The following is a 25065-nucleotide window of genomic DNA, read 5'->3' as shown; positions in this document are numbered from 1 at the left end:
TATGTATCTCTCTATATATACCTATATAGAGATATATATAATATACATACAGTCTCTATACATATACAAAGACATTTGTTATATTAAATTCCTAAGAGAAGAATTATTGGGTCTAACAATATGTAAGATACTTATTAAATACTGATAAATATTACCAAATAGTCCCCAAGAGACTCTCTGAACAGTCCTCCCACCAATAATTATTTTGGGTGGGTATTTAATTTCCCACACTTTCACCAACACCTTTTTCTTTCCTGCATTCATCCATTTAGAGAAAAATAATACAGAAATCTTTTAAAATGCACATCCATCTTTCTTGATCTGAGATAACACTATCTTTAAATTCTTTTCATTTCTGATGTGGTCCATCCCAGTACCACCAAAAGTTTCTAATAACCCAGGAGAAGTCATCTGCACCTTTGTTAGCATATCCTTGGGTGGAATCCACTTCAAAGTTGAGTCCTCAAGTATCCCAGTCTAACTCTGAAACTTTGATCTTTGCCCCTAGCCGAGCACAAGCCTAAGAAACCAAGTCCTAGATCCTGGGGAGTCCTCAGAAGTGCAAATAGTGCACTGTTCTGCTTCTCCCTCCACTGCCACCTCCCAGTCCTCAGCACAGGGCTTTAGAGGAGTGACTTTTACTGGGAGAGGAGTTGTGATTTGGGGCCAGAAAGAGAAGAGAAGACAAAAGGTCGGCTGCTTGGCAATGAGCATTCTGAAGGGAGTCTGAAATCTAGACCAAGGACCATGGTTGTTAGAATTCACCGGGCTTTTATAAGCCTTGTTAGTTTCTCCATTTGTGGTCTTGTGGTTTTCTTTTGATTTCACAGTAAAACCTATCACAGAAAGGGCTTCTTGTCTTGGGGGTGGGGGACGGTTTGCATAACAGCAGGGAAGGGGGAAATTAGTGGGGAAAAGATATCCTTTCCTGCAGTTGGTCTTGGGATACTGAGAATCAGGAGGATGGTTAAGGTGGTGAATGGATAGTGAATGGATAAAACAGAAAATAGCAAATGATGTGTCTTTAGCCAAAGGAGTGTTCCTGGGCTAAAATATAACAACTACCATTTCAACATATACTGTGTGTCAAGTGAGTTTCATGCATGAACTCATTTAACCCTATCAAGAGTCCTGTGAAAAACACATACCATTGTTATCTTTATTTCACCAGTGAGGAAATGGATAGTTAGGGGACTTGTCCAAGATCAAGGCCAGAAAGAAGTGGCAGAATCAGGACCAACCCCCAGAGGTTATGTTCATCCTCTCAGATCAAGATAATATAGAAGCTTCAAAGTATCCGACCCCACCTACTCCCCATCCCCCCAAATCAAATCAGCCCCTTGCACTCTCCAACCCTGCTTTCCTGGATTATCCCAGATGAGTGAGAAGATTTTCACATGTTGTTCATGGTTTAAGATTCAAGCATCACATTCCCCAAGTGGTCTCCTTTCCTGGTTTATCTTTCCCAGACAGCTGGCAGGTAGCCCTCATGTGACACTACTTGTATTCTTTGGTCTCCCCCACAAGGATGTGAGCTCCTCCCCCAAAACTGAGCCTCATCTTTCTCTTCGGACCACTGTGCCCAGCCCAGTGCTTGTCTCATGAGAAGTACCCCACCCTCTATGCTCAATGCATATGGATTGCATCGGGCAGGCAAGCTGAGCCAGTTCCCTTCCCAGTCCCAGTTGTAGGAGAGTGAAATGCTATTTACAAAAACGCTGAGCTAAACAAGACCCTCCCTTCCCTGATATGCTGAAGTTGTGCGGAGAACAGCCAGGGGTCACCAAATGGCAGCCAGATGGTAACTGACTGCTGTTCCCTAACTCCGGGGGCCTGGGGCAAAAGGCTTGGCCTCCCACCTGCTCCCTGGGACCTGTGAACAGCCACTCTGTAAGGAAAACCCAGTCAGTTCCCTCTTCTGGTTCTCCTCCAGGAACAGTGCTCAGTCAGCATCAAGCCTCCGAGGGACTCCCAAAGGCCTTGGGCTTCCCAGGGCCCAATTTAAAGTCAATATAGATTGATTGGCTTCCTTCCTCCTCCCCTTTTCTATAACAAGAAGGTGTTAAGTCTGCAGTACCACTCCAGTGTGGTAGGGGTGTTGCTGCCTACGGACCAGCTAAGTGCTCAGATGGAGCAAAGGAGCACCAGGGAAGAAGCACAGGGAGGAGCTCCTTCTGGGTGTTAGAACTCTGAGGACACTAGTGGCTGGAGGAAGAGGGAAGGGGTTTTCTGCAGTGTTCCAAACAAAGAAATGATGGGGCTTTGGGGAGAGCTCTGTTTCCCTCTGCTTTATTCAGCACCAGTTCCCACCTCCCAGGGATTCAGGAGGCAACAGGCCCCCAACTGGTTATCAAGCCCTAGAGTGTAAGAGCCTTTGTCTACGCTTTAGACATCTAACTGGCAGGGCCAGGGGCCTACAAATCCTCCCTGACCCTCCCAGCTCTTTGTTATCTCAGAGGGAAGATTACGTTTCTGTGTGGGGCGGCAAGGTGCCAGAAGTCCTCAGAGCAGGACAGAAGCAGAAAGGACCGTCTTCTGACTTGGTTGCCTGGAGCTACTCAGGGCTGCCCTGGGGGTGCGCTGGCGGCACTACTACTGGAGTGGAGGGTCTTTCAGGAAGAGGGGAAGGAGAAGCACGGAAAGTGAGCCAACTGGAAGGATAAAAAAGCAGCTGGCTCTCAATTATTCAGGAGCCAGGTTGTGGTCTGTGGATGGCCCATTCGGTCTCTGAGTTTCTCACCTTCCCTATTACACGGCCTTTGGCTATTTCCCTCTCTCCAGGCAGAGAGGGAGCTATCAAGCTGGCCACTTGCTTTCATTTTGGTTTCCTGCTAAATCTACAGAGAAGTATGTTCAATAACAGGTCTACGCCCTCAAGCCCTCAATGCCAACAGCACTTGAGCCATTTTCTTTCTGTTTAAATCAAGGGCATATTCTTCAGCTTCCTCTTTTGGGTTCAAAATGTGTCTACCATAGGTTCTAAATCAAAAGATTAAAAGGCTAGATTTAAAACTCCTTGTCTTAAAAGAATCGCAGAGAGGAAGAGTGATACATCCTGTTTTATTGTGATAAAATGGGCAAGCAGTCGTTGGGTGTTAACATTAAGTGCTGAATTTTCTATGACTTGGCTTTCCCGTCATATTCCCTCCAGTTGTGTGTCCTCCTCTGGCCCCATATGCTTGTTACCCTCATCAAGTCCAACCACCAGCAAGCATGGATAAAATACCTTTGAGTAGTGTCCTGAGCAAGGTCAGACATAGATATGATCCTGCCCTAGAACAATTTAAAAGTTAGATAGAGAAAAAGAGCAAGAGAGACAACTAACAAAGCTATGTTAAACTTCAAATTGAGGTCAGTAGGATTTCTGTGGAGATTGACAGGGCTGAGATTGGCAGGGAAGAGCTCTCCAAGGGGAGCCAAGTCAGTTGTGCCTTCTTGTGGGCCTGAAATGAACATTTTTATTTTTTAAATATTTATTTATTTATGCACACAGAACTAGGGTACAGGCCAGAGGTACAGGGGCAGTGAGAGGATTCACCAGAGACAGAGTGGGGAGCAGAACAGGCAGACTGTCGAGGTACACTGCTGAGGGGAGCAGCAGTCTGCCACTGCCATATGGATCACCTCCAGAGCAGGTGGGGATTGAATTCATGTGGAAGTGGTTTTAGCTTCTTGGTGCAGTGCTTTAACCCGCTGAGCCACCAGGGAGGGCCCTCTACTTCATTTTTTAAAAAAGATTTATTATGCTTGCAGAAGTGGGGTACAGGTCAGAGGTGCAGGGGCTGTGAGAGACAGAGTGGGGAGCAGAACAGGCAAGTCAATGAAGTATACTGCTGAGGGAAGGGAGGGGGGAGACAGGAGAGGTCTGCTGGGCCATGTGGGTCACCTGGGGCAAGGGATGGAACTGGCAATGAAGCAGCTGTGGCTAGCTTGCAATGCTGCACTTTAACCATCTGTGCCACCAAGGAGGGACCCTACTTCCCTTTTAATTTACTCATTTATTCATTTAACATTTACTCTTCAGTCAACAAACATTTATTGAGATCATGCTATTCACTATTCTTGCACTGCTGGTCAAGTGAAGAAATACCTTAAGACACTCCTTAAATTGGAGGTGGCATAATCTCCTTCAGTATTCATGCATCCCAAATCAGTGGCTTCATGCATCCCTCAGGGTGGAACAGATCCTACTGTTAACTGACAGAGTGTCTTCTATTTGTCCAACACGTTGGTGCACTAGACAGCCATTATTTTATTTGATCCACATGACAACCCAGTAAAGGAGTCCCAAGCAACTGGAGAGAAATAGGTTAACAAGTCCTGATTTTTTTCAATTACATGACTTGTCCAAAATACAGGTCATAACTGGGGGAACAGAAAGGGCTTGCCCTTCAAAACTAGTGTGGTATACATTCCTTCTTACTGGCGGCCCCACCCTGGTCTCACCTCACCTCTAAGTTCTCATGGGAAAGTTAGAACAAATTCATACACTGGACTCTTTCCTGGGACAGCCTGATTTCTGTATCTGAGCAAGTCCACTAATTTGTGTTTTTCAGTTTTTTCCCAAAAGGCTCATGTGCATTTGGATTAGGGAATCTGTAGATTATAGCACTCTGTGGAAGGACACACGTCCTATCTGTAAAGACCTACAAAAAGGGGGCATCTTGGCCACTTTGGTAGACTGTGGTTAATTTTCAAACAAACAACAACCCTCCTAGCTCCCATCACTCTCTTTGCTTCTTAACCATTCCCTGCAGGCTGGAGACTTCTGGAGGTCAAGGAAGGTTCCCTAGACTTGATAGTGTCTGCTTGCCTGTGGTCCTCAAAACCTAAATTCTGGGCTGGAGAAATGGAGATGGAAGGGAAAGGTCTGGGAAGAGGGTCCATCTTCTCATGGATAAAATCAGCTTGTATTACTTGAGTGTTAACTAGGTGCCGGGTTTTCATGAGTAATCCTCAACTCTATATGGAAAGTATTGTTATCCCCCCCTTTACAGACCAGAAAATTGAGATTTATAGTGAGAAAATCATTTTTCGCCAAGCCACACAGACTGTAAAGTCCACGTTACCGCGTACAACCTCAGGGCGACGGCTTCTCCCTACTTCACCTCCAAGCTGCTAACGTGCCCGGGCCCCGATATTCCGGCGCCCTCCAGGAGGTAACTCTCAGGGGCACGCGCGCCAAAGGCGACCAGACTGCCCGAAAGGAGCGGCAGAGCTCGGGCACTTCAGCCCGATCTCCTGCTCCCGGGCCGCGGCTCGGGAACTACAAGGCCCAGCAGGCAGCTGCAGGGGGAGGAGGAGGGGGAGGGACCAGCGCCGGTGGGAGTGAGACGAGCCCTCGCGCCTCGCCGGCGCACAGCGCTCGGAGCGCTCCTGCGGGCACTAGTGCGGTGGCCTCGGCAGCGGGCGGCGGCGAGCGGGAGCCCGTCCTCTGGTCCAGCGGCAGCACGCCTGGGAGCCCCGGCTGTGCCCGGAGCTGGGCGGCAACGTCGCGACCCGACTGAGATTCAGCTTAGCGCATTGCGGCGACCTCGCCTTCTCGGGCCGCGAGCGCGCGCCGCAGCTGGAAAAGCCGCGGAGACCCAGGACTTTACTCGGGTCCGAGGGGCGCCCCGTAGGCGCTCGGCACCAGCGCTGCAGTCGCACACGCCGAGGCGCCGGGGACCCCGCAACACGATGGAGTCCAATCGACAAGGAGCTTGAGGCGCCGCCGCCCGGTTCTGGAGAGGGGGGCCACAGGGTCTGGAGACCCCGGGCGGCGGACGGGAGCCCTTCCCCCGCCCCGCCTCCGGGGCACCAGCTCCGGCTCCATTGTTCCCGCCCGGGCTGGAGGCGCCGAACACCGAGCGCGCCCGGGAGTCGAGCGCCGGCCGCGGGGCTCTCGCAGCCCCGCTAGAATCCGAGTGGAGCCGGGTGGCGGCGGGCCGGAGCCGGGGACGCGGGCGCCCGCCCGCCGGCACAAGCCACGGCGGACTCTCCAGAGGCGGAATCGCAGCGCCCAGTGAGGTAAGAGCCGCGGCGCCCCCAGATCCGGGGCGGGCTTGGCGTCCCGAGCGGCCCCCGGTGCTGGAGCCTCCTGGCTGCGCGTTTTCCCTGCTGCAGCCCTGTCGGGTCCGGCGCCTCCCTGGTTACCCGCCCCCCTCCACCTCCCGACTCCCTCCCCTACGCTCTGCGCCCCCCCTTTTGTCTCCCCCTTCCTCCCCTCCACTCGCGTTGTCTTCTGCGCCCCCTCCCCGCGCTGGTCCTGCCGCTTCTCCTGCCGCCCAACTTTTCCGCCAACTCCGCCGGGGAGCTGGCGAGCGGCGGTGGCTCCGCGGTGAGTCCCGGGAGGGGACAGGGCCGGGGCGAAAGCGGCAGCGGCCTCGGTGTCTCCAGACTAAGCCGGGAGTGGGCTTCGAAGTGGGGTTTGTGTGTGTGTGTGTGTGTGTGTGTGTGTGTGCGTGTGTGTGCGCGCGCGCGCTGCATTCACTCCATCTCTAAAATCTACTCTTGGGGCTCTCACCCCAATTCAGCAGGTAGCTTTGGGTGGAACTCTAAAAATGCGGGTATTTCCAAGTCCTTTCCCACCTCCGGGAAAGTCTGGGGTCGAGGGTGGGGATGGGGGGGCATGAAGAGCGAAGGAAGTAGAGGGTTAGGTTAGCTTCTCTTCGAATAGGTTTTAAGGAGATGTCGTCACCAAATGGCTGAATCTGCTTAGGCGGAGAGTGAGAAAGGAATTCCCTTTTCCAGAGGGACTTATCTTTTACTTTGTCTGTCTCGGAAAGGAAAGAATCGGAAGTTTGGGGAAGGGGAGTGTGTTGTTAAGCCCCGTTATGGGGTGGGGGGTGAGGGGAGAAGGAGAGCGTTCAGTTCCTAGCTGACTGAATGGTGGGGGAAGGGATGAGGGTTTTGTCCGGTGCGGCTCTCTCGGCTGCTCTGCATGTTGCTTATGTGGCCCAGACCCCTCTCTGCCCCCCACCCCGCTCCCCCTTTCCTCCCGTTATGTTTGGGGTTTGGGAGAAGAGAGGCTTACCCTTATTTGCAGAGGAATTTATTGACGTTGTAGACAGAGTTCATTTAGCACTCTCCTATGAAGGCAGTCAGACACCTTTTTGGAGGGTGGAGTGACTCCTGCTCTCCTGCTCCTCCTTTCTAGGCCTAGAAGCTATTAACCCATTTTGATTTTTCTGCGGCGTCTTTCTCTCCCAACACCCCCCTCCCCCATTTTCCAGATGTATCAGCCGCATCTGGTTCCGTTTCACCCCACACGGGTACACCGCAGCCACATTATTAACATCCTCCTCCCTTCCCCCTACTCCAAATTAAAACTGGGATTTTTTTACTTGTCCGTAAGGACCACCTCTCTCTTTAACATTTGAGCCTTGGAGATGAGGCCTTGGGATTTGGGGAGAAAAGAAAGTTACCCTGGCTCCCAAGTTATTTAGGAGCCATGGTGTTGCTTTCCAGATTGTGCAGAAAAGGGACAAAGTTGGAGATGGGGCCAAGGTTTTAGGGGTAGCATTTTCGAATAGTTCTGCTAGAGGTGGCCTCTTTGGCCCCGGCTCTGACCCAGAACTGGCCCAGACGGAAATTTCTGGAGCGAAAGCCTCGCTTTTTTGCCCCCCTCGGTTACAGCTGGAGCAGCCGGAGCATCTGACCCCGTCTGAGGCCCGCCGTCCGGTCTGGGGCCGCCCCGCGGTGGCGTCATGTGTCCCCTTTCCACCCTCCTTGGACCGAGCCCGGGGACGTTGCGTGGGGCGGGGGAGGGGGTGCGCCGCGGCTGCCGCAGGCTCTCCCTGTGCGTTTTTTAAGGAGTTATTTGGGCTGCAGCGCCGGAAACTACAGTGGGACATTTCACCATTTAAGTAACGGCTACAGGTTTGAAAACCGAGCTTGGCTTGTTGACGGGTTTTGGTAATAGCCTTTGAGGTGGGAAAACACCTTCTGGTCCAAAGTTGCGGGAGGATGGGGAGAGTTGGGTCGCTCTCAACCTCTCCTTTCCAGTCTCTTTCAAATTGAAAACACTTCTCTGGTTTCCTTCTTTGGGCGGTAGTTTTGGAGGCTGTAATGAAATCGCACTTTCTCTAGACATGGTAATTAAGGTGACTATTTCCTCTGCAGATGTGCCCTGCCCTTTGCACCTCCGGACCAGCCCAGCGCTTTTTTTGGAATACCCTCTAAATGGTAGAACCTTAGCCTTGAGACTGTTTAGCGAAAGTGGCCATTTTCCCCTTTGGCACTGGCCACTGGTTTCCTCTCTGAGCTGGTTTAAAAGCTAAGTAGCCACACCCCGTGGGACATGCCTCCTCTGGCTGACTACCCCCTAGCCTGGATCATCGCCCTTCCTTTCAGGGGCTGATGAAGAGGGGAGGCAACTGTCTGCCCGATGGCCTGATTTCTAATGATTTGTTTACATCTCTACCCCCTTTTGGATGGGAGAAGCTCCTCGGCTGCTGTAGACCTGCGAGGCACTGGAAAGGAGGGGGTAATTGGGGACCAGGAGATTGCTGGAGCCTGGCTCCAGCTGGGGTAGTTGTGTTCGGCATCTAAGGGGAGCTCCTTGAAATAGCTGTTGCATTTACTCTTAATCATAGTGGAGTGTCAGCTTTTTAATGAGGTCCCATGAATGGAGAGACACCTGACTTGTGTGGTTTCACTCCTTGGTTTTTACTATGTCTGTAGAATTGTCCATTTTCACAAATGGGGTTGGGGCCCCACTTCCTTTAGTTCCAAAGTAGACAACCTTGGGTGCTTCTTATCCTTGGCTTCTGGCCCTGGAGAGTGTTAGGAAGTTCTGTTATGCATTATGAAGTGAAGCAAAAGCAGAGAAAAAATGGCGCAGGAGCGTGGTACGTGCTTTTGGGTCACTCCTGTGGAGGGAGAGGAATTGCATACAGTGTCAGCTTTATTCCTGGTCGACCCAAGAGGGCTGAAGATTGAGCATTGGGTAGGCACACCCCAGTCTTGGAAATCAAGGAAAGACTTGGGTTTTGCTTTTAGTTATATGCTTTTTGTTTGTTTGGGCCATTGACCTGAAACGTGACTCCTAAAAAAGGAGATTTGCTCTTGTGAGCTTAGGGTTTTAGCAGCCAGCTTCTCTGAATGCTTTTTTCTGGCCTCCATTTTTAAATTTTCTATCAAAATGGCTGTTAGTTAAGAGCATCTTAGGAAAGCTTCAGTCTCTTGTTGTTGAAGGAGAAGACAATAGAGAGAACTGATCCAAATGTTTTGTTCTGAAAGGCTTGACATCTCTTGAACGAGTTTAATTTCCTCTTGGAAAATTTGTCTTGAGTTTATCTTCCCAAGAGTGTAGCAAAAAATCCGAATGCTCCAAGGACTGTTGAGGGCCCTGAAGTCAAGCTTTAGAGAAGATTCTGGAGTTTCCAAAGAAGATTAAACACCAGGCATGGGCCAAGATATTTGCTTTTCCACGTAAGGTTGATTCTACCTTAAACAGGAATCTTCTCCCCACCACCACTGCCCCTTGCAATTAAAGAAGCTATGTTTTTCTCTCCCACCTCCCCCACAGGTAAAGAGCCCTCTTGAACAACACCAAGAAAAGGGTGGGGTTTCACTAGTCCATCCTGTCTTTGACAGAAGGGTCTCCTGGATTATGGTGGAGCACTTAGTGCTTCATTTATTATTACTAATTTTTTGTACATCTCACCCCCAAAGACAGAAACTCAAAATTTAAAAATTAGCATTTCCTTTGGACAAAATAAGATTTAAAAAACTGAACTGCATAGCTTTTTTATTCCTTAAATGTTTATTAAGTACCTGCCCTGCCATTCTCAACAGTGAGTAAAGAATGTTCACTTTGGGGAAATTGATCATTTTTATGAAAAAGTCTTATTCTCATCTAATGGAATTACATCCTTAATTCTGAGGAATCAAGGTGTTTAGAAAATGTCCTAGTTGCTCTGCTTTGGAATAGCTCTTGTCTGGCCAACAAGGAGTGCTTGAGTATTACTTTCCTAACCTCCTTTTGCAAGAATATCTGTATCCATTTCTTTTCAGTCTGTCTTTCATTCACTCGTTCACCCAGTTAACAAATGTGTCACCATCTGCTATGTGCATATAAGGATATTAGGTGCTGTGAGTATTAACAAAAGTTAGACATAGGCACTGCTCTAAGGGAGTCTGTGATCCCACAAGGTGGGGAAGGGAAGGGGAGCATAGCCCAGTCGTGGAAGATGAAAGAAGTGCTACATGAGAGAGCCTGGGAACCTGTCTTGGAAACTAAGAGGAATGAGGTCTTCAGCGCTAAGACCCAACTCAGACTTTTCAGTAGCAAAGCTTGTCTTGTTAGACATGGAAGAAAGAGAGCAAAGAGATACTTGGGCAGGAATGAGGGTTGCCTAGATGTGTATCATCCCATCAAACTCTGACACCAGCCACATGGAATCTTAGGTTTTCGGGTAGCAATGTTTGGAAATAAGTAAATAGAAACAACTAAAATTCACTTTTTATTGATGGACTCATTTTTTAAAATTTTAACAATGGGTTTGCTTTAACCCCATACATCTATATATTACCTGTTGAACATGTGGTCAATATAAAATGTATTAGGAAGATATTTTACATTTTTATAACACTTTCAAAAGCTTGGCTCATATTTCATTTCTGGAACATTCTACTTCACACTAGCCACATTTCAGGTACTCAGAGCCAGAATATTTTGGGGATACCAAATGCAACTTGGTCTGGGGTCTATAGTTTGAAAATGAATAGTGACAAACACCTTTGTAAAGGTGGGAAGTTTGATCCTCCAGCCATCAGTTACCAAGATCTCCTGGGAGTGTGAGCCAGAAGTGACTCAAACACAAGATTTATAATTCCCTATGTTTGGCTAGCACTTTAGAGAAGACCGAGCAGCCAAAGCCTTGACACATGCTACGCACTTGATCCTCATAACTACCTGCTCAAATAGATCTTCTTCCTCTGACAAGTGAGGAAACAGACTCAGAAAGGTTAACTGACTGTCCTAGAGTGACAGGGTCATAAATGGAAGGGCAGGAATTTATTATTTTTGCCAGAAAGCAGAAAGAAAAAGACATGTCCTAAACCCAGCTAGTTTTCCTGACATGGCCATCTGACGGCCATGGAAACTTAAGAAAGGCAAGGTCATGTTGTTCAGCTCTGCTTGCTCACCAGACATGATTCCATCCAACAATGGGTTAGTACTTAGAGAGGGGAGCCCGCCCTGACCCCATACTGCCCATTTCATTCTCAGCCACCTGTGATGGAGGCCTCCTCTGACCAATAGGAAAACTGAGATGTTGTGTCTGGCTCCTGTTCCCCAGGGAAGACTTCTGCACCCCGGTGGAGTTGGACTTTGAGTCCCAGGGGACCTGAGTGAATGGGAGAGGCTGAGGTGGAACAGCTGCAGGGTCCCTGAGGATCCTGTGGTGTACACCTGTGAGGCTACAGGTCACATCTGTGAAGCAGGGAAGGAAGGTGACTGTTCCTAAGGGGTTTTAAGAATTCATTAATTAGTAAAATGGGAAGAAGGTGAGGCCTAGGAAGAGGTGGCCTTCCCTAGAGCCTCAGACAGCATGTGGACTAGAGGTTTGTGCCACTGTTAGCCCCGGTTTGTGGAGTGTGGTAGGTGCCCACTTCCCTTCTCATTCCCAAGAGTTGGTACCCAGGAGACTGGGTTTTCTTCACACGCTTTGTTTTACACGTGTGGGGCTTGAGGCCCTGGAGATTTTTGCAAAGAAGCTGCCATGCAGATTAGTTTGAATGCATTGTTGACTGAGCCTGCAGCCAGTCTGCACCTATTGTGGGTGGGCAGGCTTTATAGGAGACAGGGTGGCCTAGTAGTGCCTGCTGCTACATTTGAAAAAAGGTTAACTATTTAGAGGTGATACCATCCCTTTCTCTTGGGTACTGAAAATTCATTCATTATTCTGGCAGTTTTCCTGTTATGATCAGGCATACCTTTGGAGGGCTGGCCTGCATCCATTTGGTGTGTCTTTTGGATGTAGATTATGGTTTAGAGAGGGTCTCTTGCAAGCTGTAGCTTCTGTCTCTGGCCAGGGATCATTCCATGTCCTTTGTCCAATCTGGCAGCTTCTGAAGTTCTTTCTTTCAAGCAGAGGAAGTGAAAATGGAGGTTCTCTCACCCCCAGACTTTCCTTGGGTCTGTCCTTACCTATTTGGGCTTTCTTTTTTTCTTTTATGGCACAGGGGTGCTGTGTCCTTTGTAGAAAGTTTCCATCAGATAGAGCCAGATCTGATCACTCCTTTCATTTGCTTCCTCTACTCAGACCTCTAGCTGCTTACAGACAGTGTGCCCTTGGGCAAAATAATGAATTTCTTTGAGTTTGTTTCCCTGTTGCTTAAAAGGAGAATAATAATTCCTGTCCCCCCACCCCAACTTTAAAGTGAAAAATAAATGAAATTTTATAGTTACAAGTTTTACCTAGTTCATGCTTGGTAGTAATAGGTATTTGGTAAATATTTATTCTGTTGGGTTTCAAGTCCCTTTGCTAAACTTAGAAAAATAAAAGAAATGTTTTTTCTCCTTTGACTTGAAATCATTAAGAAATTTTAGTAGAACCTTGGGAGGGAGCTATGTGCGCATACTCCCACTGGCAAGCACATGTGAAGGAAGCCAAGAATCCTGGGGGTTTCTGCCAGCCTGGACTGACTCACTCATGAGGGGCCCTGTCTGGCTCCGGGGGAGGGAGGACTGAAGCACCACATTAGGGCATGTTCCGGGGAAGTGGATTCTCAGAATAACTCCAAGGGTTCCCTGGAGTATTTAGGACAAAAGCCACCTGGAGAACAGACATGGAGAACATGTCCATATAGCACGAGGAGTCCCCAGAAAGTCTTGTCACTAGGTAAATGTTTAGCGACAACAACCTGTTGTTCCTTAAGCCCCTAAGGAGTTTGCTGTGGTATAGCTCCAGACTCAGAAGGTTAAAGTGTGGCAGCCTGTGCTTTACCGGGGGCAGGCAGGAGCCACCAGGGAGTCAGCCCTTCCAAGGACCCATGCAGTCCCCACTTCTATATTCATTTCTGTGGGGTATCAGCCATCACTTTTGATATTGGGGAAGGGATCTAGATCTACCTGTGGTTCCACTCTGAGGCCCCTTTTAAGTATTTGGTGAGAGCTGTCTACTATCAGTGAGGGAAGCTGGCAGAACCTGAGATCTAAGTGCTGCGGATATTTCTAGGAAAAAAAAGCAAGGACCCTGGAGATCCATTCATTCAGCTCTCTCAGTGCGTAGGTCCAGAGAGGTTCAGAAGCTTATATGACTATTTCCTTGTCCTTAGCTTGTTCCATGTTCATCTCTTATTGCTCACCAGAGGGGTTGGTTTGCCTAGAGGGAGCCATTGGCATACTTACCTCTCAATTCTGTCTCCACACTCTCTGAAGCTCTTGCCCATGAAGTGACAGAACTACCTGGGACTTTCATAAGATGATATGCTTTCCTGACACAAAAAAATCTCAGCACTTAGACCTTGTGGAACGTTACAGCTCCGCAAGTTTTGCACATAGTCCACACTCTGGAATAGGTGTAGGACTGAATGAAAGCACTTCTTTGCAAATAAAGACCTCAAACCTCAAATTCAGCCTTGGAGCAGAACCACAATTCTCTTCTTAATGCCTGAAGGACTAAGCTACTGTTTTAAGCTCTCTTGCACAGTGCGATTAGGTGGTCTGATTTACCTGCTCCCCCACCCCACTCTTGCCCTCTCCACCCTACAGACTCACCTAACTTTTTGATTTTCCTTTTTCCCAGAGTCAGCTTCAAAGGGAGGATTGAGCTCAAGGCGGAGTCTCCATGGAGGGGTGGAGCCTTGTCACCAACCTCTAACTGCAGAACTGGGATGTGGAGCTGGAAGTGCCTCCTCTTCTGGGCTGTGCTGGTCACAGCCACATACTGCTGCGCTGCCAGGCCAGCCCCAACCTTGCCTGAACAAGGTAAGGCTGGGGCTGAGGGGCAGCTTGGACTCTGGCCCTCAGAAGTAGGGTGGGCTGGGCCAAAGGTGATGTGGTCAACTGGGAAGGCTCCATTCCAGGTGGAGCAAGGGGCTCCTTCCCTGCAAGAGACCCCCAAGATACCTGGGCTGCTGTTCGGTTATAAACATAGTCAACTTCATCAGAGTTTGGGTCATGAAGGCTGATAACATCCATTTACCAGAAATGATTTGCTCTGGGTGGGTTTATACATTTTTTCCTGGAAAAAAAAAAAAAAAAGAAAAGAACTTTTGCTTAGGATCCAAGAACTAGTGCCCTAACCTATTATAATAGATGATGTATAACATGAAGCTAGTGAAGCAGTAAGGAACGAGTGGTCAGTGAAGTTGGGTTTAGTACTTGGTCAGACTATGGGGATGTTGACAGGTGAGGGAACTAACTTGGTAAAGACCTGACTTCTAGAAAATTTCTTGCAAAGACATATGTTCTGTAAAGGTTGACCATGCCTGCATTTGCTTTCCTTGACTTTGTCTCCTGGGCCCTCTTTGGAGACCTGCTAAGCAGTTTGCTTTGGATAGGGACTGTCAAAGAGACTGAAGAAATTGAGAGCCAGGGTGCATTATAGGGCTTAGGAACTGGTGGAGACCTATAGAGCATGTTGGAAATTCAGAGAGGTTACCCAGTGACAGGAAGAACTTGCTCCACTGCTCATAGAATTTGCTGAATTGTGAAAATACTTCACAGAGATGATAGGTACACCATACTTGGCTCTTGAGGGTCTTTGAAAAATAATATTTGGGTGTTTCTGCTGCCAAAGGGTAGTGTGGCTTGTGACTCGGTGGTAGTTACATCAAGAGAGTTGGCAGGCAGTGGGTGAGAGACTCAGATGTGCCTGTGACAGAGCTGCATTTAAAGGGCCAGCAGTCAGGACCTGTTTAAATGATGGATAATGGATATGCTGTAGGGGGAGGGAAAAGAGAGGGTATGTGAGGCATTTTAGGAGGTATACTGTCTGGCTGAAGCAGGTAGATTAATGTTGCATTTGTTAACAGAGCTAAAGGTAAGACCTGAACTAGAACATGCAGGAAACCCAAAGTAGGAAAGACCATCTCTACCCATGGGGAATTCACTGTCAGAGCTGCGGGGGGGGGGGGGGGGGGAGACAAATACACTAAATAAAGGTAGATGGTTTAAACCTCACAGAGCAGAGTCACAACACAATACAGTGGGAATACAGAAGTGGACAGGAATAGAGAACAACTGAGATGTATGTAGAGGCATGGGTGAGGTTGGAAGAAGAAAATGGAGGGCATTTTAGGTGGAATCGCATGAATAGAGTTATATATAAATTGATAGTGAACAAGTAGGTAGGAAAGACGGGCTTAAGTTAGTATTGTTCCCTGCTAGTTAACTATACTTAAATGGGTACATACTGGAAATCTTGGAAAGTTTTGGGCAGGTAATAACATAGTTCAGCTTTTAGAAAATTAACCTGGCAGGTGAATTTGGGTGGGTGGGAGGAACCAGTGAGATGTACTGTATTCAAATCCTCTTCCATCACAGAATGGCTGCATTACTTGCTTTGACACAGCTTCACCCAAACTAAGCCTTTGCTCATCTTTAAAATGGGGATATTAAAGGATTAAAGGAGATAATCCTGATAAAGCATTTATAGGTAAAGTGTTAGTAGTTATTACTGCTGCTGCTGCTATTGCTATTGCCAAAATAACAAGTGAGACCGTTGTTTTGAATGTCTAGCTAGAAGAAATACCGGGATGGTTGAAGTGGGCAGGAGAGGGTACCCATGGGTCATAAAGGAAGAAAGAATGGTGAGACATTCTAGAAATAACCTTGAGCTAGAGTTTGATGTCAACTCTAGGTGGCTGTGGACAAAGACAAGATGAGATGAGGAAAAAGGGAATGAGTTAGGGTGGGAGGCTTGGGTGAGGAGGAGAAAAGATTCACATTACTCCATAGCACAGCTGTGGGTGGATACGGGAGTTTTAAAGCAACGGGGACTTGGATGTGGCTTCAAAATAGAACTTTATGGCAACCCCTGAGGTACTTTTTTAAAATTATTATTATTTAAACTTTCTCTAACAGGCTCTTTTGCAGCCTAAGGACAGAAATCTCAGGCTTGGATACTTAAAAGTAGGAAGGGGATGTTCAAAATATAGAAATTTCAGGGGGGTGGGGCAGGAGGGGTATTGCCATTAAAGCTGCTAGTTGTGGATCGAAACTGGGAAGTCACAGCAGCATAAGAGGATGAGCTGCAGCTTGATGGTTTTGATGAGGACATAAGTACAGGTTCCACAAGGGAGCGCTAGTAGAAGAGCTGGCAGGTTCGGAGGGGCTCTGCAGTGGTAAAGATGGAAATTAGGCTGCCATTTTTAAAAAGCAGTTTCACTGAGGTGTAATTGACATTCCATAATATACATTAATTTTAAGTGTACATTTCAACATGTTCTCATAAATGTAACATCTCCAGTAACTTCCATCCCAGTCAAGGCTGGGGATATTTGCAGCAGCCTGGACCTTCCCTCTTTGCACCTTTGTGTCAGTGCTCTTTGCAGCACTGACCTCAGGCATCCACTGATCTAAAGGGATAATATGGTGAATGTGTATTCACTTACCTGTCATGGGCCATTTGGGTTGTTAGTGGTCCTGGCTATTACTACAAAAACTGTGAACATTTGTATACCTGTCTTACCCTAGACTGCCTTGGTTTTGATTTTGGCTCCACTTCTCACTGACAGTTGACTGTTAGGAAGGGTCCTCTTTGTGTCTCTATAAAATATATTGATGATGAACATCTGCTGCTGAGGTCATTGGGAATACCGATGCAAGGCTCTTCCAACAGTGCCGGGTGCCAAGTCATTGAGCAGTCAGTGTCGATGTGGGTGCCTTTTCCTGGAACCCTACAGGAGCCACCATACAGGGGAGGGCTTGTTGCATGGGTAGATTTGGGGAGTCTTAGGTAGGGCACAGAAGTGGAAACACACTGGACTTGGAGAACAAGTCCCAGTTCACTGTTCAGTTGAATAGGTCCCTTTCGGGTTAACACCTTCCCATCACTTACTGCTCAGCCAAACTTGGGCCCTGCCATCTTCAGAGCACTGCTGTGAAGTCATCTGGGAGGTCTATCCCTGTGTTCTGTAAACCATAAAGTATTTTACAATGTAACATGTTGTTGTATAGTCTTGTCCCTGCAGATTATTCAGTCATAATGCTGCTGTTGTCCTCAGAATGGGCTGTCATTTGTGTACATCAAAGATTTGTCCAAAAAGTTTTAAACCATACTACCTAAACCCTGTTCACACTGAGAGCTTTTCTGCTTTAGAAAGGCTTTGTTGTGACTTGGGGGTGGGAGGGATCCCCTCCCCCAGTCTGCAAATACTCCTGAGAGATGGGGAGGGCCTGGAGTTTCTGGCTGTCCTTGGAAATTTGATTTAATAAGGGTTCCAGGAAAACCAGCCCTCTCCTCCCCTCCCCTCCCCCTCCTTTTCCTTCTCTCGCTCTGGATATTGAAGAGGCTGTGCTTGTGCTTGTTTCAGATCTGGCTTTGGGGGGAGGTAAGGGGCCTCTTGTGGATGGACTGAAGCTGGGCCTTGTATGGAGGGGTAGAATGTTCTTTTCAAAAAATAAGCATCAACTTGAAAGACATTTGGAGTTGAGTAGGGTTGTTTCTGTGTTTTTGTTTTTGCTTCTTCTTTTGGAATAAGACTTGGAGGAAATCAAGTGACTAAACCCAAAACTGCTTGTCAGATCCCTTCTCACGGGAGCAGGGATGCTGCCCCCTTTCCAGCCATCTCACGGGTTAAACGCCACAGATCCCATGACTGGGGGCATAGCATGAGATTTGCAGTCTCAAAATACTTTGCCTACATGCTCAGAAACCTGCAACTAATAAGCGATTTAATGGGCTAGGGTTTTACAGCTCCTCCCACCTACCCAGATTTGAAGGAGTCTGGTGGCCAGTTGAAGGGGGAGAGGTTACATTTAATGGAAAAGCCGCACATTTCCATTTCTGGCTGCAAGACCCTTGGAAGCTGGGCTTCACAAAGCCAGGCTTTGTCTGCGTGTTCCACAGAAACCTGCACCTCTGGGGGAGAGGCTGAGTGACACTGCCTCAGCTTCAAGTTGTAGGGTCCTGGCCACCCACCACCCAACCTTAACCTCCTAGGGATGCTGTAGCTGCCTTGGTCCCAAGATGCATTTCAACCTTAAAGCAAGGAGAATTACCCCCCCCCCATAGGTACCAGAGGGCATTTCACTACCAGCTCCAACAGTCTATGGGCCTACTGTCAACAGCAAAATGGTGTGATCAGAGGGCAGCCTGTGGTGCTGCCCCCTCGATAAACAGAAGCACTCCTTAGCCCACCTGTGCCCAACTAATTTCTACTAAGTCAGAAACCCGTTAACTTCTGCCTCTTGCTGGATTTCACCTCTGCCAGAAGGCAAGTGGAATTACATGGAACAAAAGGTGGTGTTGGAAGACCCGCTTTAGAACAAGGGTGGAAGACTTGGGTCTGCAGAAGTCTGCAGAGTGCTAAGCTACAGGGTTTTCTCAGAGGATCTGCTCTGTTCCACAGATTCCTCCCCAGAGGTGACTGGAGTGCCTTTGCGAAAGGGTGTGCTCACAAGTGTTCCCAGGGCTGAGCTGAGCAGAGCTGGGCATGGGTGGGGGCAGGGAGGACCCAGTGCTCTCTGCATGTGAGAGAATGTGAGGGAGGCGCTCTCACGTGTCCGGCTTGACCACACTGGGCAAGTGTAGCAGAGCCACTCCAGGGCTGTGTTCTTGGCTCTGGCTTCTGCATTGCTACACCATTAGCTTCACTGATTTTCCACTCTGGCTTTGCCAGCCAGCTCCCCGAAGTCAGGGAGGAGGAATTTCTCAGGGAAGAACAAATGGCTGTCCAGAGATCTCTGCCATGGGTGGGGGAAGGGAGGCTGCCCAAACAAAGAATCAGACCTGCAGTCTGTCACCTGGTTTCTGGGACTCCTTGGAGTCTGGGGTAGGCAGGAACTGGAGAGAGTGTGGCAGGGGTTCTTCTGAAGCCTGTGGCTGCAGCACCAGGGTCAGTTAGCCAGGCTGGGTGGACTGCGTGCTTGGCTTTGACAGAGCAGTGAGTGATGGCTGGTGTCTTGGCGGTGATGTACAGATGGCCTGGGGAGAAGGGAGTTCTGGGGAGTCGTTATCTGGGACAGTGCGGTCTGGGGTCACCAGGGCCTCTGGCTCACTGTGTGGGCACCATCTTTGCCTCTCTTTTCTTTTCTTCTCTGAATCCTGGAAGCCTGGAAACTGGACAACTAACTGTTCCCTGCTGCCTGGGGCAAGTCCAGTTGCGCTGGCACTCTGGCAAGTTCAGCTCCGTATGCCTTCCTGTTCTCTCTGAAGAGATGGCCCAAGTCACCCAGTTAGTGTCAGTATTCTCTTCTCTGCTCTGACTTTCAACTGGTGGTGGCTAAGTAGGGGGTACAGTGACTTGTTGCCTCTTAGTGATACCATAATATGGCAATACAACCCGAGCCCCTACCCTCAGAACTCCCCTCTCCTAGTCTTGGGCTCATACTGACTCACTTTTTCAGTATCTATCACCTTGATTAAAGGCTTTGCCCTTGGGCCTCCCTGATGGCACAGGGGTTAAAGTCTCACCCACTGCTCCCTCAGCAGGTGTATTTCAGTTAACCTGCCTGTTCTGTTCCCCACTATGTCTCTGGTACATCCTTCCACACACCTCCCCCATATCTCTGGCCTGCACCCCAGCTCTTCTATGCAAAATAAATGTTTCTTTAAAAAGGTTTTGCTCCCCTGAAAACTGGGGTGTGCTGGGGCTGAGGGGTTTGTCCAGTTAGTTTCAGTACTGAGAAAGATCCGTTCAGGCCGAGCTTGAAACCCAAAGCCCCATGTGCTGTGCGTGGCCGAGACTCCTGCGGTGGGTTGTGTAAAAGGAGGTGAATGTTAGGGCAGCGGGCCCTTCCATTCCAGTGAATGCCGCTGTGTTTCCCAGGCCCTGGATGTGTAGGCGCTTTGAGCCTCAAGTGGGTGAGAGGGTCAAGGAGTTCGGCAAAGAGTGGACCTTAGTGGTTTGGAACCCTGGCAGGGAAAGCGGTTAGAAACCATCAACACTGAAGTTTCAAATACTTATCAACAACGAAAAAGTTGAATTTAGGGCTTAGCCTTTCCTCAGATTTTGCCAGGATTGAAAACTAGCCTCTGGCTAATGACCCATTCATCATTCATTCACTGATTTAATTTGCTTCCTCCCTTTGCTTCCTCCCTCCCTCCCATCCTTCCTTCCTCCTCCCATTTTTCCTTATTTTTTAATTTCTGTCTCTTTCATTCCTTCATCCATCGATCCTCTTATATATCCATCTGGCCAGATATTATTCTTTTTCCTTGTCAGTGAACCCTTTTTAAACATTGTTTTTCCTGCTCTTTTAGATGGGTATAACCATTCCTCTCTAGGTTTTTGTACTTAGCTTTGTAGTTCTTACTGAATTCTTAGCTTAAAGTTTATCTTGGGTTAGCTTAAGGCTTAGTTTAAGGGTTACCACCCTCTTGGTGATGGTCTAACTCTCTCTAAAATTAATCACTGTCTCCTCCCCCCTTTCTGTTTAACTTAAAATCCAGCATTTAATCTGCCTTATATGATATGATTTATAATATATTTTAATATATAACTGTTCCAGTAGAGCAAAGTTCTGTGCAACTAGAGAGAATCATTGTATTGCTCTTTTAAAACATGGCTTGAAAACGTGGTTATTTTGCTCTGTAATTTAGGCTTATTGCAAAACTTAGAAATTCTAGACCTGTAAAGAACGATGTCTGACAGTCCATCCAGAATTTATCACCATTAACTGTGACTTAGACTTTTTTCTTGCATTAATATAAATGTGAATTTTCGCAAACAGGATTTATATGGCATATACTGATTTGTAGCATAAATGTTTTTATTGCCATGCAGGGAATTTTTTTCCTTCATATTTAATAACTACATGGTATTCTAGTATGTGATTGTGCAAATTTTATGTATCTGTCCCCATTGTTGGACAATTAGGTTATTATTAATAATTAGCACTTAAGTGAACATACTTTTACAAATAAAATTTGCCGAAGTATCCAAGGGTATTTAAAATCTAAAAGTTTTGACCCTGTTGTGTCAAATTTTCCCATAAAGATTATACCAGTAAAGATCTTTTGAAGTAATAGTAAATACTTATTCACATTCTGCATGCTTTACATCTTTACATCAATCCTATAGCCATACGTTGTATTGTGCAATCAAATGAGGAAACTGAGATTCAGGGAGTTAAGTCACTTATCTAAAGTAGTTGGTGACATGTGAAAATAGCAGGTAGGTAAGTCTCCTGTTTTTTCCCAGCATTTTATGTACTATGTCCCTATATCAAATTGGATTTAACCACAACATTCTGACAGACCAACCTTTGAATTTAAACATTGCTGGGCAGTCCTTTTTTTGTCCCAGGAAGCAGGCTTTCCCTCCCTTTCTGCAGTGGCATGGAAGTGGGTGTGACTGGCGCATGGGTGGTTGGAGACAGTGACATTCTGCTCTTGACTTGAGGCCACACATTGGTCATCACCTATAAGCAGTCAGCCTGTAAGGGGCCCTAATGAAAGTGGTTCCCTAATCTAGAATAATCAAAGCACAAAACCCCCGTAGAGGATTCTTTTTGCACTGAGGGCAGCTGAGCCCTCCTACTCAGAGGTCTAGGATCAGGGTTATGGAAAGTGTCAGGTGCCACATCTTCATGATCTTAGTAGGCCACACTTGTTCTTGAATGCGGTGGTATCTCAGGGTGACATAAATAAAGCATCTAGATTGCTTCTAAAATGTTTGTGGTCCAGCCCTGTCAGATGGATAGAAATATGTTAAGTAAGATTCAGGGAGTCTGGAACACTAGCATTATTTTGAAGCTACAGAGTATTTTTTTAAACATGGAGAAATGTAAAAGGAGGGGAGAAGGACCTTGTTTTTTGTTAATGTTTTCATTGAACAAATTGTTTTTAAAAAAAAAAGCACACATAGCGTTATTTATATTAAGCTAGTCAGAATTAAAGAATTTAAAAATACATGATTAATTTGTAGTATGCTATCTGAAGTAAATTTAGGAACAGAACACAGATTTATTGAAAATTGTTAGTAAATATTATTTTTTGTCAGTTCTGTTATTAAGTATTTGTGTAGCCTTTGGGGGAAAACATCAAAAATTGCAGAGACCCTTCTTGAAAGGATGGCCAAGGGGCCACCCTGGTGGCCTAGGGTTAAGTCTCAGCACTATCACCTCTTGCGACATGAGTTCGATCCCTGCCCAGGGAACTAACCCCACATATGGCACAGCAGACCTCTCCTGTCTTATGCACTGCTCCCCTCAGTAGTGGACTTAGTCCGTCTGCCTGTTCTGCTCCCCACTGTCTCCCCACTCTGCATCCTCTCACCCCCTATACCGATGGCCTGCACCCCAGTTTTTCTACACTAAATAAATAAGCAAATGTCAACAATTTGTTGTTTTTAAGAAAAGGCAGCCAAGAACAAATGCCAGTTCTACCCCTGGGCCAGCCCTGGCCACTGTTACTCTCTTTCGACATAGGTTAATCCAGTAAATGACTCATTTTAGAAGTGTCATCCACTAGATCAAATCAGAACATAAACCCAGGTTATGAGGACATTTGAAACCACACAGGAGGTGAACTCTTTCCAGAGTGAAGGGACTAACTGACCCTTATTTATGGGGCTGGGGTGAAAGTGAGGGGAGCAGCGGTTTTATCTACGGAGCTCTTACATCATCTAATTCAGTCTAACCAGCACTACTCATGGCATCCTGTCACCTGGCAATCTTGTTCAATGCTATTGCCATGCTCCACTCCCAGGCGCTCTGATTCTAACAAGAAAAAAAGATGATGATACTGCTGTTTCAGGGACCTTATTTTGAGAATTTCTGGTATCAATTTCTTATACAAAAACTCTATAGGAGCAGGTGTTAATTACATTTTCTAGGTTGGGAAATTGGCAGAGAGAGGTAAAATACAGAAACACTTGCCAGGGTTAAACTGTTAATCAGTGGTGAGGCTGGCACTCAGCTTTGGGTCTGTTAAAGCTGACAGCCCTGACCCCTGTGCTGGAGGGTGGGAAGTTGGAGGTGGGGGAGTGCCTCTAAGAAGAGGAAGACGAAACTAGCCAGGAGGGGAGGTTGGAAGAGGACCCAGTTTATTAGTCTGGAAGGTAGTGGGGGGGGGAGGGCCGCGGGGCGGGGAGGTTAGGGAGGAGGAAGAACAGAGAGTAGGAAAAAGTGGTCTAAAAAGCTTTGCTCAGAAGGGAGGAGACCCTCTTCCCGGACTGCCCTCCTGCTTTGCCTGAAGCTTCCGGGGCTTTAAGTCAATTATCACCACCTTTGGAATGTTGATCAGCTTTCCAGAAGACTGCAGGCATCCTTTAGCATTCAGAAATCTCTGCCCCTTTATTGTTAAACTTCAGAATTGACTTTGGAATTACAATTTATTTTCTTTAGGTTTTAGGAATTAGCTTTTGAACTTTAGGAGAGTCAGGTTCCTCTACTAACTGCTGAATGAAGTTCTCTTTGGTATTCGCAACTTGTCTTGTTGTCATTTGAGCAAATCACAACTGTACTGATGCCTGAATAGCATGTGAGGCAGCATTATTTTAGAATTTATTCTTCACTACCTTCAGACTCCCAGGCCACATTTATTTGCTGAGCTAGTTCCCATGGAGTAAGACAGCGTGAGTTTCTAGACTCTTGACTCATATAACTTTCTGCAAGTCTCAGCAACTCTTTATCCACCCTTCTGGGACTGCTATTACTGAGAATACTAGAGAGGGGAGAGTAAGAACAGAAGCCTGTCTGGAAGATGCTGGTCACCTGAACTCTGAACCAAAACATAGGGCCTTGTACTAGTGAGGGCAAGAGAGATGGTTTCCAGTGATGCTCAGTGGGAAAGGTCCAGTTGTAACCGAATATTGGTCAGAGCTGGAAAGGGGTCTAGAACTTGTCAAATCAGCCTGTTACAGGGCAAGGGATATGTTACCGGGCAGGGAGAGAGAGAGAGAGAGGCACCCCTAAACCCCCAAACCTGCCTGCTCGAAATAGGTTCTGCCATCTGCCGCATCGAGACAAAACATATAAGACCTTAATGGAACTTTAATACAATGAGTGTACAATGCAGAAAAGACAAAGAATATAGTCTCTAAATCAAACACCCAACGTTACCCATCCCCTGGTGGGTAAAGGTTTACCCAGAAGGGATTGGCCCAAAGCAAGGCCTGAAAGCCTGTCACAAGGCTAAAGCACCTTCTGGTCTGGACCCATAGAAAAGGGTCAGAAATGGCCAGACAAGTCTAGGAGGGAAAGAGCAAAATCAAGATAAACACTGCCATAGTCAGCCTCCCCACGGGTCTCTCACCCACATCTGTTTCAACCTGTCTAAGGCCAAGAAACAAGAGCTGCTTCTTCACATGGCTCCCTCAGGTCTCCTGGCTCTCCATCCTGCTTCCTTCCTCTTCAGTCTCCCCTCCAGATTCCTCTCTCCTCTGTTCAGCTCCACCCTCCTTCTGGGTGGGGCAGGGAACTCGGAACCTCCCCTTTTCTTGGGGACTACTGTGAAAAGCCTACCCCACCTGAGAGGTAACTGGTGAGTGGCTTCCACCCAGCTATTCTGCTGCATCCAGCCATTGACAACTAAAGTAGTTTGGTACTAAATGTTTTCTATCAGGATTTCAAACCTGGCTCCTTCATTCTTGGGACATTAACATTTCCCAGATAGAAATCCCTTTCCAGGGATTGTTCAGTATGCCTCCAGTCAATATCGTAGATATTGGCCCTTACCTTCCCTTGCTTTTTTCACGTGCTTTCTACCTGAGAGTCATATCATCTCCAATAGAAAGGTCGCTTACAAATGTTCTTTTAATTTATTTAGAGTAGTAAATCCTCAACGTAGGGTACATGTGAAGGAAAGAAAGACAGTGAATACATGGTTACACCGATGACGGGTTACAAATGAAGCAACACCCTGAAAACCTGTGGAACAGTTGGTGCTATTGTTAAATTTCATGGACCAGTAGAATTTTACATCAACTTTTGGAACCCGCATAGGGTTGACAACTTATTTTACC

General features: G+C 47.2%; 1 protein-coding gene across 6 annotated transcripts in view; it reads left to right on the top strand.

Annotated features, from left to right (window-relative positions):
- Window positions 1-5357: 5357 nt before the first annotated feature.
- Window positions 5358-25065, top strand: part of FGFR1 (fibroblast growth factor receptor 1) — a 47374-nt gene continuing 27666 nt past the window's right edge. For 3 of the 6 annotated variants that reach the window (XM_004682255.2, XM_012724844.1, XM_012724845.1), the window contains exons 1-2: window positions 5358-6009; window positions 13737-13918. In XM_004682255.2, coding sequence (XP_004682312.1) covers window positions 13825-13918 — 94 coding nt within the window. In that variant the 5' untranslated portion in view covers window positions 5358-6009; window positions 13737-13824. The remainder of the gene's footprint in view (window positions 6010-13736; window positions 13919-25065) is intronic. The other 3 variants (XM_012724847.1, XM_012724846.1, XM_012724848.1) reach the window with 2 other exon arrangements.

The sequence above is a fragment of the Condylura cristata genome, unplaced genomic scaffold, assembly GCF_000260355.1.
Source record: "Condylura cristata isolate star-nosed mole 26May11 unplaced genomic scaffold, ConCri1.0 scaffold00014, whole genome shotgun sequence".
Classification (NCBI taxonomy): Eukaryota; Metazoa; Chordata; class Mammalia; order Eulipotyphla; family Talpidae; genus Condylura; species Condylura cristata.
The sequence above is the reverse complement of the archived record's forward strand: the minus strand, read 5'-3'. Positions and strand labels throughout refer to the sequence as shown.